Source organism: Larimichthys crocea, chromosome XIX (assembly GCF_000972845.2).
Source record: "Larimichthys crocea isolate SSNF chromosome XIX, L_crocea_2.0, whole genome shotgun sequence".
Taxonomy (NCBI): Eukaryota; Metazoa; Chordata; class Actinopteri; family Sciaenidae; genus Larimichthys; species Larimichthys crocea.
In genome coordinates this window covers 1,002,522-1,015,642 of record NC_040029.1, presented here as the reverse complement: position 1 = coordinate 1,015,642, position 13,121 = coordinate 1,002,522, and the positions used below count along the sequence as shown (strand labels likewise).

Sequence of the window (13,121 nt, the reverse complement as noted above, 5' to 3'; positions counted from 1 at the left end):
ACACATATATTAAGAGAGGTTTCCACAATTACCTACACTCAGGCACTCAAACTGCCTGAAGCTTTGCTGGTGGCCCTTAGAGTGTCCAAAGTTCATTAAACCTCACAAGATAAAGGTTTTGGTTGGAAAGAATAATCTAATTCCAATTAAGTGGGACTGAAAATTTGTCCTGTGGATGTCTCTAGGGGAAAATAAATTGACATCATTAAAATGAAAAGGGTAGCGTGAATGAACTTCTACTTATCTATCCATTAGATAGATAGATAGATTAGGACATATTTAGTGTGTAACAATGACATTTTGTTCTGATGGATAAGACCCAAGGGTTGTCCAAGATGGAAATGGTTTATCTTCTAGGGAGTATGACTATGCATGTAAATGTCATGGAATCTAGCTATTAAAGTCCTGTGTAAAAGTTGATCGTTTGACTTGAGTGTGGTGACAAGGTGACTTTGTGCCGTGTCCAAATGGAAGGGTTTTCCTCTGGGGAATAGGCTGTGCTGAATGAATTCCATGAAAATTTTTATATTTATAGTTTTTTCCTGCCTATCTTAAGGGTAAGTTGGTCAGTCAATTGACTACTTTGGTCCAGACTGAAATATCTGGTAACGGTTGGATGGATTGTACTTGAGGCTAATATCTTGACAACTGTTGGATGATTTGTATAAATTTAGTTTAGACGTTCAAGTTCTCTAGTGGTTGTATTCCAATAACAATGGTGATCCTGTAACATTTCCTCTACTCTCATTTGCAGTTAAAGTTTAACTCATTTCACTCAGACCCTTATTGACACCCTGACATGTACTGGATGGACCGCTGAAACGTCATTCCTTTTGTTCAGAGTGAAATATCTCGGCAACAATGGAATGGATTAATATAATTTTTGTACAGACACTTACTGTGCCATCATAGGAATTACAATAACTTTGATCATCCTCTAACATTGGTCTGACCATCAACCATTTAGTCAGCAGCAGGGTAAGCAGATTGTCAGTAAATTTACTATTACCATTAGTACCACTGGTAAATAGTAAATCCCATAGGATCATTTCTAACCATCATAATAACACACAACTTGACTTATCTAGTGTTACCCTTGGTCATAATCTCCTCCTGACCAATACTTGACAAGGTCCATCATGACAAAGTGGCTTGAATTGCTAATAGCTGAATTTATAGCTGACGCAGGTGGGAGTGCTCCACTAAAATTTGGACTAAAATAAAATAATGGCAAGAAAAAAAAGTTAGAGGATGATCAAAGTTATTGTAATTCCTATGATGGTCACAGTAAGTGTCTGTACCAAATATTATGTTAATCCATTCCATTGTTGCTGAGATGTTTCACTCTGAACAAAAAGAAATGACGTTTCAGCTGGTCCATACAGTACATGTCAGGGTGTCAATAAGGGGACTGAGTGAAATGAGTTAAACTTTAACCTGCAAATGAGAGTAGAGGAAATGTTACAGGATCACCATTGTTATTGGAATACAACCACTAGAGAACTTGAACGTCTAAACTAAATTTCATACAAATCATCCAACAGTTGTCAAGATATTAGCCTCAAAATTCAAGTCCATCCAACTGTTACTCAGATATTTCAGTCTGGACCAAAGTAGTCAATTGACTGACCAACTTACCCTTAAGATAGGCAGGAAAAAAACTATAAAATATAAAATTTTCATGGAATTCATTCAGCACAGCCTTATTCCCCAGAGGATAAACCCTTTCCATTTTGGACACGGCACAAAGTCACCTTGTCACCACACTCAAGTCAAACGATCAACTTTTACACAGGACTTTAATAGCTAGATTTCCATGACATTTACCATGCATAGTCATACTCCCTAGAAGATAAACCATTTCCATCTTGGACAACCCTTGGGTCTTATCCATCAGAACAAAATGTCATCGTTACACACTAAATATGTCCTAATCTATCTATCTATCTATCTATCTAATGGATAGATAAGTAGAAGTTCATTCACGCTACCCTTTTCATTTTAATGATGTCAATTTATTTTCCCCTAGAGACATCCACAGGACAAATTTTCAGTCCCACTTAATTGGAATTAGATTATTCTTTCCAACCAAAACCTTTATCTTGTGAGGTTTAATGAACTTTGGACACTCTAAGGGCCACCAGCAAAGCTTCAGGCAGTTTGAGTGCCTGAGTGTAGGTAATTGTGGAAACCTCTCTTAATATATGTGTCTTAATATATTTTTTGTATTTCTGTGCAGGTAAAGGATGTGATGAAGGATGTGATGGCGGGCCTACAGCAGACCAACAGTGAGAAGATTCTGCTGAGTTGGGTTCGTCAGAACACACGCCAGTATCCTCAGGTCTGTTCCTTTTCTCATTCACTGCCTTATCCTGAGTCCACAGCCTGTCAGACTGGTTCCCTTATTACCTGCAGTAGTCTCTCCTATGTTTTCAGGAAACTGTAGTCCTCTGACACCATAAGTGATGGTTGTCTGTCTGCATTTAAAAGCAATAATTCAAATCTAATGAGTAGAATTGTGAAATTAAGTCTTTTCTCCATTTTATCTTTAGTAATACACAATGCTTTTAGCCCTGGTGCTTTTTCATGTTGTCTTTCTATCTGTCTGACTGGATATCTCAAACCCCTCATGAACAGATTTTCATGAAATTTGGTGGACAGATAGGCTTTGGGCCAAAGAAAAATGGATTATGGTTTGGTAGTGATCCAGATCTGGGATTAGTGCCATCAGATGATTATCATTTTATAGCCCTAAGTACGGAACTAAAAGACATAGAGACTTGAGCCTTAGTCCTAAAAATATGTTTTCGGGGTAAAAAAAAAAAGAATCCAATTAACTTAAAATTTCAGCAGCGGGGGTGATGTCTTTGAATTCCTTTGGAGTATTCAGTATTTTTAGAGGTTGGTGCAGTCTGAGTGCCATCTCATTTTTCTCCATTTAATTCTGTTTCTTTTGGCTTGAATTCTTCTCTGCTGTATGGAAGCCTTTAAGCTAGAGCACTCACAACACAGCATATTTGTCACATTTAATAGTTTCTTTGGCTGAGATCACCTTAAATCTCCCCCTGTGCAAAACTTAAAAGAATGGTCTTTATTTTCTAATCAGAAATAACTGATCCTGAATTACCTTCATTATGGGTACATAATGAGTGCATTAAGATGATGAATAAAATGACAAACTCTGGCAAAGTAGTGGCACTCAGGAGAGTGAAGGGTGCTTTCTCCTTTATCACCTTTCCAAAGCCAAAGACACAAAGCTTTTAAAAGAGTATCTAATGTAAGCTTCAAACGTTCCAGTTCCAGTAGTAACCTGGGGTCATTTTTACTGCCAAGTAGCATGTCATCAGCTCTTTAGGGTCATAGGGGGCTGGAGCCAGCTTTAGCTTTAAGTTACAACATTAGTATTGTCATGTATGTAGCCATCATGTGCATATTTAAGACGTTTTACAGGCCAGTTGACTGGAAAACTGTGAGTTGGTTGCAAAACTGCCTAAAGAAATGTGTTTAATTAGCTAATCAAACTAAATCAAATCAATATCAACACTTTGTTAGAAAAGAGAGGTTTGCTGTTAGTTATTTCTGTGTGAGAAAGGAGACTGGTACAATTTCTTGTGTTAAAACTGCTACAGTTAAAATGTAAAGTCCAGAGTTCCTGTGCCAGAATGGAAAGCTTGACAGGTACAGCAACAGTAGCTAAGGGGGGCAGGGTTTATTGTACAGTCAGTTGACTTCTCAGTACTTGCCAAGCTTCATGCTGCTTTATACCACATTTAAAAGCCATTTTTAGCCATAGTAGTCTATCATTCCATGTATTAGATGCTCACACTGGCAATTTGGGAGAGAAAAGATGTCTTCAATCTAAAATGGAAACCAGTACTTGGACGACAGTGTGTGGGTGTCACACTGCATTCACGGGTTGGCGCTCTAATATCCATTATCTCTGTCTTCAGGTCAACGTGGTTAACTTCTCCAGTAGCTGGAATGATGGATTGGCCTTCAATGCCCTCATCCACAGCCACAGGTAGTGTAAAACGACTAGTGTATGTGTGCCTGTGTGTGCTGGCAGACAGGGTAATAGAAAGAAAATAAAGCAGTAGACACAGAGGAGGGGTGGATGGACAAGCAAATGTCAAAGGTGTACAAAGGGAGACAAAGTATTGGATTTATTTGTCTGCCTAAATTGTGGTCTTGTTCACGCGTTTTGTTAAATAGATGTGGTGGGAAATGAGCCCATTACTACTAAGTACTCAGAAAAAGACAAAAAAAAAAGAAGAGGAAGAAAGAGGCAAAGACAGAAAACGTCAGGTACTGCCAGCTAACAAGTCAGCTAGACTAGATGAACGACTTACTCTTCATTTAAAGCTAATCAGTTAATGCATGGGCATGGAAGAAGTTGCCAGTCAGTTGAGCTCTTTGTGGTACTGCCAGTAATGTGTTGTTTCCTCTTAATCCTTGATTCTTGTGGTTGCCATGTTTTTACTAAGATTGCATTTTCTCTTGAGTCAGTGAGTTCCAGTTATTACTACTCATATAGTTTCAAGCTGAAACTGACAAACCTCTGAATATATTAGAATACCATTGTGCAACTCCACATCTGCCAGTGATGATAAACACAAAACTATATGTAGTCTGTTATATAGGGAGTACTTACTACATTAACATGGAAGGGATTTTGGCCACAGCCAGTTACAAACAAGTGGCAACTGTCTCGCATGAGTAGATCCAGCACAAGTTGAAAGCACATTACCTACAGTAAATGCTGTTCTCCTGTATGAAATGGCTTTATGCAGAGCCAAAGTGAAACCAAACCTTCAGGGTCAGTTTCAGAAGAAATAAAGCCTCTTTCAAAATCTCAAAAAGGAATGAATCTAATATTGTTATTTATTCAGTATTTATGTCTCTTAGCAGACTCTAGCCAACAGCATTCCTCATAAGCACTAAACATGTGTGGGCTAAATGTCACTGCACAACAGAAGAAGAGATTGATATCTCTGTGGTATGTAAGGTTTTCCACGGCAGAGCTTAGGGGATCTAAACAATCTTGAATATATTATAAACCAGGATCATACTAAGAAGGCCTGCTGTGCTTGTGAATCTGCAAATTGATAGCGTTTGTGATGCTGAAGTTGAATTGAACTAAAATATCATTAAATAATTATATTTTCAATCCCTTCAAGGGCTCCAGTGGATGCCTGGATGCTCTGGTTCACCTTATTTCTCTGTACCAGCAAACATTCTCCCACTTTATACTTTACATCTTCACTAATTACACAAATTGCTCAGTGCAGTGAAGTTGTAATATTAAATAGAAAAACTGTATCAAATGAGTGAACAAATATGTAAATGATGAGTAAGTGGATAATGAATGAATAGATGGATGGATGGCTGAAACTGTTAATCTGCCTGTATGGATACCCATGACAGTTTGGGTCTCAGGCCTGGACTCGTGTAATTATGAATTAAATCATGGTTAGCTCGCATGAACAGCTGTCAGCAGTGTCCTTACATGAATACAGAGTGGGAGATCACACACACGCCGAAGCCACCACCCTGCACATCATTTGCTCTGTTGATCCGTGCCAGCAATGTGATGTTTACTTCACAGAGAAAATATTCAAATGTTGAAATGAAATAACATACTAAATCAACATGCAGTTTTGCATTAATATGGTCTGCTTCCACTGTTTGCCGAGGAGGTGGTGGTGAGTTGACTGGAGAGTAGGCACAGCTAAGAATCACTGCACAGCAGATGAATACATGGTTGCTGACTTAAAGTAGTCCTAAAAATAAACCTGATGGTGTCAGCTGAAGTGAGTTAATTACAGTGTTTGTCATTTTTAAGAAAATTAATCTGTTGGCTGTATAATAAACTTTTTTACGACTACAATGTCAGCCCTTTTACTTTCGGGGCCGCTCTTTGTCTCCTTTTACTCAACATATGCTGAGGAATATGCACAGAGCAACGGAGAAAATGATCAACCAGGGACATGATCTACTTAATATGTGGCATATTCTATATTTGGATCAATTACAGTATAGATATAGTGGGTACATGATCCCTGTTGATTTCTCTTTTGCCTCCGCAGACCTGAGCTTTTTGATTGGAGCTCAGTGGAGAAGAAGACGTCTGCGATCGACAGACTGGAACACGCCTTTAATAAGGCAGAACAACACCTGGGGATAGAGAGACTGCTGGACCCTGAGGGTAACACACATGCACACACACACATACACATCTACACACACACACACGCGTGCGCGAGAATACACACACTCTTACCAGGTAATTCCAGGGAAGAATATTCGAGGTGAGTTACAGCTCCCATCGTATTTCACGCCTTCCACTCATGCACTGTAAATGGCCCAGACGAACATGATGTGTCATGCTACGATTGGACGTTGCCATGGCGATAACTGTGGTCACCTTGGCGGAAGGTCTTGATCGGTGATGCAAAAATTGACCCAAAAATGTCAGAAAAGCCCTTTTGATTTTGTGCAAAATAACTCCAGAGACGCCTTCTAACGAGCATGTTGAGGCAGAATGTGTGACATCCATCACTGCCAGGGTTGCTGCTGACCTGAGACCAGTTTACAGACTCTTAATCACAACTGTCAGGCAGGGATGAAGTGAATAAAGCTGACAGGGGTCAAAGTTTATTGCAACACTGTCTTTGGTGGCCAGCTGTCTGTGATGAATGGTGGGGGTATTTTTTTGCAAACATAGGCCTAGATTTACTTCACTCCACTTATAAGCAGGACTGCCTCTTAGCACACAGCTAGAGAAATCAATCAATCAAAACTAAGAGTTGGTGTGATCGATCGAGTGAAGTTTGAAGTTTGTATATCCAAATGTTCCTAATATTTTCTATATAGTATAGTGTATTTTTTAAAAACTTTTTTTTATAGGAATGGAGATCGGCTGATCAAGGTTTTAAAAACATGCAATCCCAATGGATACGGGATTGTGAGATACATCAACACACAGCCACAGATCTGACCAATATTCTGCTTGAAAATTCAATACCGCAAATTATTTTACTGTTTCACAACGCTGCCTAACATTTACATTACGTTAGCGGACAATGTGACACACCACGATACATACAAGTTACAGAGTGGGGGAGTGAATACAGGGCGAGTAATGCAAGCGTATCAGCTAATGCTACTTCTCACTTGTAGGTACGTTTTTTATTGTCAGTCAACTTTTCAGATTTCAAAATCAGAAATCAAATCAAATTCATCTTCCCCACGCGTGTGAACGCTCCATTGTTGTGATTTCACTTTTGCCACCCTTGACCCATGAATTCCCTTTTTATGTGTGATATATGTTCTAAGTCTTCCATACAATATTAGCAGGGATGGGTTGTTTAACTATAACTTTAACATTTGCCCACACACATGTATGAATGGTCTATTGATTGTATGTGAAATCAGAAATGGTTGTATTCAGTGGTATTCCTCTTTAATCTCACCCCTCCTCCCCTTGTGAGTGCTGTGTTATGGCTTTGAGCCAGCACGATAGGGAGCGTTGTAATCCCTCGCAGCTCGGTTAAGCCTTGAAACGACACATCACGGCAGATGAATTTCCATTGATCTTACAATAAACAATCACTAGTTGGGACCAAGTGGGGTGAATGTGTAGCATTATTATGCTGTGCACCAATGCTCAAAACACCATTAACCCCCCACCTGGGCTTTTTGAAATGTCTTGTGCTATGAAAGGATTTCTAGTTGTGTTTGTCTGAGGTTTTTATGGCTCATATCTTACTGAAGACCAGCTCTCAGGATTTGGGAAGTTGGACACTTGTTTGATGTTTAATCCTTTGAAACAGCACATTGTTTGTGATGGCGGCAGCAGTTTTTAAGCTTGGCGTCAAACCACAGTGGATACTTTGGTATAATCATAGACTTCAACCATGTTCCCTTGTGTTTCTTTCTTCTTTCTGTTAAATCACATGAATTATTAGTCGAGGGATTATCACCAAGGCTGTAAACAAACTGACTGAATTGATTTTTTAATTGTTCATTGTACTTTAGTGACAGAAATGTTTGTGTTGAAATGTATTTCTGACTCTTACAATAATCTGAGGTCACAGTAAGAAAAAGCCAGTGAACCTCCTATTTGTGTCCACGCATACAATCCAACACCAGCTATTTCTCTTTGTACTCTTCAGGATTAAACTGTCTAAACTCTGTTTTAAATATAGAACAAGTCATCCAAAATATAGCAAGGCCTAAAACAGGCCATTTTGTTTTCTAACACAGATGGTTCTGGTGAAAAGTCTGACATCTGAGTTCTGTAAAGTTGTGTATGCACTAACAAATCAGCAAAAAAGCTTTAAAATGCAAGTGATTGATTGAGCATTAATTACCTTGTCACTGAAGAGGGATGTGTCCTCTGTTGCTCTTCCTGAGGTTTAGATAGACGGTGTTATCTTCTCTGCATTGTAAAGGCCCTTGAGCTCCACATGACACACAGAGAATCCAGGACTGAAGCCAAACTTCAGCATGCTCGTAGTTACACGCACAACTGTTTGTGTGCTGGTTAACATTAACACCAGGAGGAGAAGTTGAATTAGGAGTGAACTCATTTTAATACTGAAATGTGTGTTTAAGTACACAGTCTTTGAAGTAATATAATCTCTTAACCTCTGTATTACATAATACATAGTCACTATCTTTTATTTGTACTTTCTTTCTTTCTGTGTGTGTTTATCCTGTCTTTGTGTGTCTCTCTCAGCAGCGTCTCCCTCTAATTCCTCTTCACTCCCCTTCCTTGTCTTTGCTTTGTTTCTCTGCGCTCTCGAGCCTTTGTTCACTTCTTTAGCATGGAATCAAAGCTGACATCCAGCTGCCGTGCTGCAGCTCGGGTTTCAAACTTTATCTCTTGGAAGCCAGATTTTTCACGTAGTCTTTGAACACATCAGCAAACTATAGACTATTGGTTAGACGCGTTTCCCCACTACAGAGCTACTATTCTAAAGTTTCATCTGATCTAACGTGGGTCGCAGCAACTTGGAGAAGTCATAAATGGAGTAATGGAATCTGTTGTTTTGTACAAGAATAGAATTTTTCAGTCAAAAGTTAAATATCAGTGTCAAAACCTAATATTTTCTAGGGAATCATTTGAGAAGCTATTTTAATCCAAACTAATGACATTTCCACAGAGCATGTTGACAGAGACCGATGTAATCACTGCAAACCATATGCGTGCACGCACACACACACACACATGTGCTTAGTTATGTACGTATATTGATGACAAAAGATTTGAGAGAGCACAAAACAAATTTGAGCACTACTTAAGTCAGCAAGTCAACATTGAGAACGCGCATACTTGTAAGAGCTGAATTGGATTTCTGTGCGAGGGAGGACAGAATCGTGAGAGAAGAAATGTGTAATTACATCTGAAACAGCAACGGGGATTTTCACGCTCGTGATGATCAAAGCTGCTCGTGCTTCCTTTTGCCAGTCTGAATCCCTGACTGCAAACTTAAACTGATATCGCACACTAAATGTACCATTCATACTTTCTGTGCGAAGTATGACATCAAATTAGCTATGTGTTTATTTCTGATTTCAACCTACTCGCGTCACCCCCTCCTGCCTGACATGAAGGAGGAACTACAGTGGCCAGAAAAATACAAAAGGCCTCATCTAGAGCCAGTATTTAGTTTGTCTTGGACTTATGTTATGTTTTAGATTCCATTTCTGCCATAATCTGTAAATAGTGCTCCCTAAATCTGACACACTGGACTTTTTTAGCTCATATGTAAACGCACAGTAATGTACTACAAAACAGACTGCATACGGGATCATTTTGTGCACAGTATATGTACAGCACATGCAGTAGCCGGAGTGCCGGCTGTTGTATTTCACCTTAAGCAAAGGGTTAGAATCTTTCAAAATAAAAGCTAAATCACATTCAGTTTGTTGGCAAATGAGCTTTATTTTGTAACCAATTTAAAAGAAGTTAATAGTGGAATTGTGGAGTGTAAAAATATTTATTAACTTTCATTCTGAATGACAGCTTTGTCAGAAAGGGCGTGGCACAAATCTGACCCCACTGAACCAATAAACGAGGCAGCGTGACATAAATGCCTAACTTCTATCACATGACTAGTCATCTGGTTGTCAATCATTTTCTATTTATTCAACCTTGTTTTTCTGTGATGACTTCAAAAGACTGTGGGTGTGTCCTGTTGCAGCTTGCTCCTCAAACATGGTTGCTAAGCGGCCTCTTAAGTGCTCGGAAGCGCAAACAGCTGGAGAACAGTGAGCGAGCAGCCTCAGAAACAAGCTGCTCCTCCAAATCCTCCGTGTCTCTCAAATGTTGACTTGCAGACCGAGCGGCGCTTAGAATTTGTTTTGTGCACGCACAACTATTTTGCAGTCAGTGTGCCTCCACAAAAACAAAAACACACTAACACAAATGCACACACATGCAAACACACAAACACCGGCAGAGCCTTATAAGTATGCACAAACATGTAGCTGTGCTGAAATGATTAAAATGGAGATCATAGGATGGGGAAACAGAGTGGACTACACAAGTGAGGGATGTGTACACACTTAGACACACACTTGCAGATGGTGGCTTTATTTATGGAGCTGTTTGTCTTCCTCAGACAAATAATAACATCCTCAGATTTCTCCGTGATGCTGATAAATCAGTATTCCACGGCCAAAAATATGACTCCAGCTTTATCTATCTATCACACACATCTTTCTTGGCACACACTCATCTCTGTTTGGCGACTTTTCTCTCTCCACCTCTCTGGTTTCTTTTCCTCCATTACCGTCCCTCTTCCTTCTTTCTCCTGTTCATTATTCCTACAGTCATGAGCTGACCTCACTCCACACATCACTCTGTTAACCATCAGTTCATTAGCACTCCGTCTCTTTTTCTTCCCTCAGCTCTCCCCCTCTCTCTCCTGTCCTCTCTCTATCTGCGTTTCAGCCTCTTATGGTGTTCATTTATCTGTAAGTGTCTCAGCCCCGCTGTGATCTGTCTCTATTAGTTCCGCCCTGGGCTGACTGGCCGGGCCACGGGCTCTTGGCCACCCTTCCTCAAACCATCGCTCTCTTATGTTTCTTCTGCACCTGCTGGAAAAGTTAGCTCGGACTTAATTTAGCTGTGGGATTCAGAGCAGGCAGGCTGACTGACGCACACTGATGCTTTGGGAAATAAAAAGCAGCCTTAACAGTGGCTGACAGTTATTCATGAGCGCAAAGAAAAATGACTCAAATGTTTTTTTTTTTGCAGCTGGACGCCTCACTGCGTCACCCTACAGCACATTGGATGCTTTTAAGTGGCTGTCACGTCCTTATATTCATTCTTAAGCTCCATCTCATTTTAATAACTTCTTAAACTGAGATCTCTATTTTGTTTCTGGGGGCTGCAACTAATGATTATTGTCATTATTAATTATTCTGACAATTATTCCTTGAATAATTCAGGATAATATGTCATAAAATACAACTTTCTGAAGTCTATGTCAATTTTTTGTCAGATTTTTGTCAGGGCAGACGTCCAAAAGGCAAAAATATTCAGTGCTATCATAGAAGACAAGACAAATATTGACTTCTAAAGGTCCAGTGTGTAAGATTTAGTGGCATCTAGTAGTGCAGTGGCAGATTGTAGACCCCTCGTTTCAACCTTTCCTTCCCAGCATGAAGGTGAGACTATAGGGTCTAGGGTCAGTGTTTAGTTTTTCCACGCTGCGTACTGTAAAACACAGCGGGCTTCCTGCCAGCTTGAGCTGCTCTGTGCAGATTGACTAACCCTGAGCATCACCAAGTACTTATTATTGTAACTATGGTGACTTAGTAAAGCCATCATCTTTCTCTAAGTCTAAGAATGCTTTTTTTTTTTACTTTAACCAGAGAGATATTATACACAGACTTATAAACATTTTTTTGAGTCTAAAAGTTTTTTCCCTCTCTGTATTGATTCTATTGCTCTTCTCTCCTTGTCTCTTCAGGATGTGTTGTTTGGGGTTGGGGAGAATTGTTTATGTGAATATAAATGTCTCGATCTCGAGAGGCTTATCCGTGAATTTAAAAATCACCTCTCCTCTCTCTGCCCTTCAGATGTGGCTGTGCCTCACCCTGACAAGAAGAGTGTCATCATGTACGTGACGTCACTCTTCCAAGTGCTACCCCAAAGCGTTTCCATGGAAGCCATCAAGGAGGTGGAGACGCTGCCGCGGGCAGCCGTAGCCAGCGCCGCCCGGGTGACGACAGAGGAGCACTACCAGATCCAGACCCAGCAGCGCTTCTCCCAGCAGGTTAGACACACACATACACACAGTGCTGCTGTTACTAAGGCTGCCACGTGACACTGTTATGGCTCGTTCTTTTTGGTTTTTGTTCTAAATTTATTCAGAGAGCAAGGTTAATTTGAGCAATTTTGTTCCTGTGTACCCAAAAGTTGTTTCCTGAAGCTCATCACTCTGTTTTACACTAATTGAGGCCTGTTGCATCTCCTGGTAGTTGACAGTGAAGAGAGAAATGGGGAGAAAATTGCCTACCTGTCAACGTTTTTGTATGTTTCTGTAATCTTGGAGACAAGAGTCGAACAAAAGAAACTACATTAAAGTTCTCCTCCTCCACAGACACAGATGTATCCACAGCAGGTAAACACTAAACTCTCTGCCCGACTGACGCAGCACTTTGTAATTGTCTACCATTTGGCAAATCACTGTGCGAATTTCATCTTTCTTTGCTGCATAAAGTAAAACATTTTCAACTTTTGAACCCAAGTTAATAGTCTAGCTGAAGTCTCTGTCAGACATGCACCTGGTTACGTTAATGTGACAGCAATTTAACGGGTCAGTCTCATGTCTGAATGAGCCCCAGTCACTTTTATTAAACAAGGCACTCTCATGAGGTCTGCCCTAGTAACATTTCAGTAACACTTTAAACAAGTGCGAAATGAATGCCATCAGATCAGAGCGTGAAGGCTAGCAGCAGCAGCGAGACACACACTGAATGAGTCACCTGATTATCAGTTCTTCCACACGAAAAAATCGAATGAGTTCAATGAAACAGAACACACTGTGAATGAACCCTGTCGTTGCTATTATGGAGGTTCTGCTGATATCAAATCAGCCTGTAAA

At 40.0% G+C, this 13,121-nt stretch overlaps 1 protein-coding gene across 1 annotated transcript in view; it reads left to right on the top strand.

Annotated features, from left to right (window-relative positions):
- The window catches only part of dmd (dystrophin), a 320,865-nt gene that overhangs the window by 134,425 nt on the left and 173,319 nt on the right, over window positions 1-13,121 (top strand). The window contains exons 6-9 of the mRNA XM_027291475.1: window positions 2,240-2,341; window positions 3,951-4,021; window positions 6,087-6,205; window positions 12,094-12,290. Of these exons, the coding sequence (XP_027147276.1) occupies window positions 2,240-2,341; window positions 3,951-4,021; window positions 6,087-6,205; window positions 12,094-12,290 (489 nt within the window). The remainder of the gene's footprint in view (window positions 1-2,239; window positions 2,342-3,950; window positions 4,022-6,086; window positions 6,206-12,093; window positions 12,291-13,121) is intronic.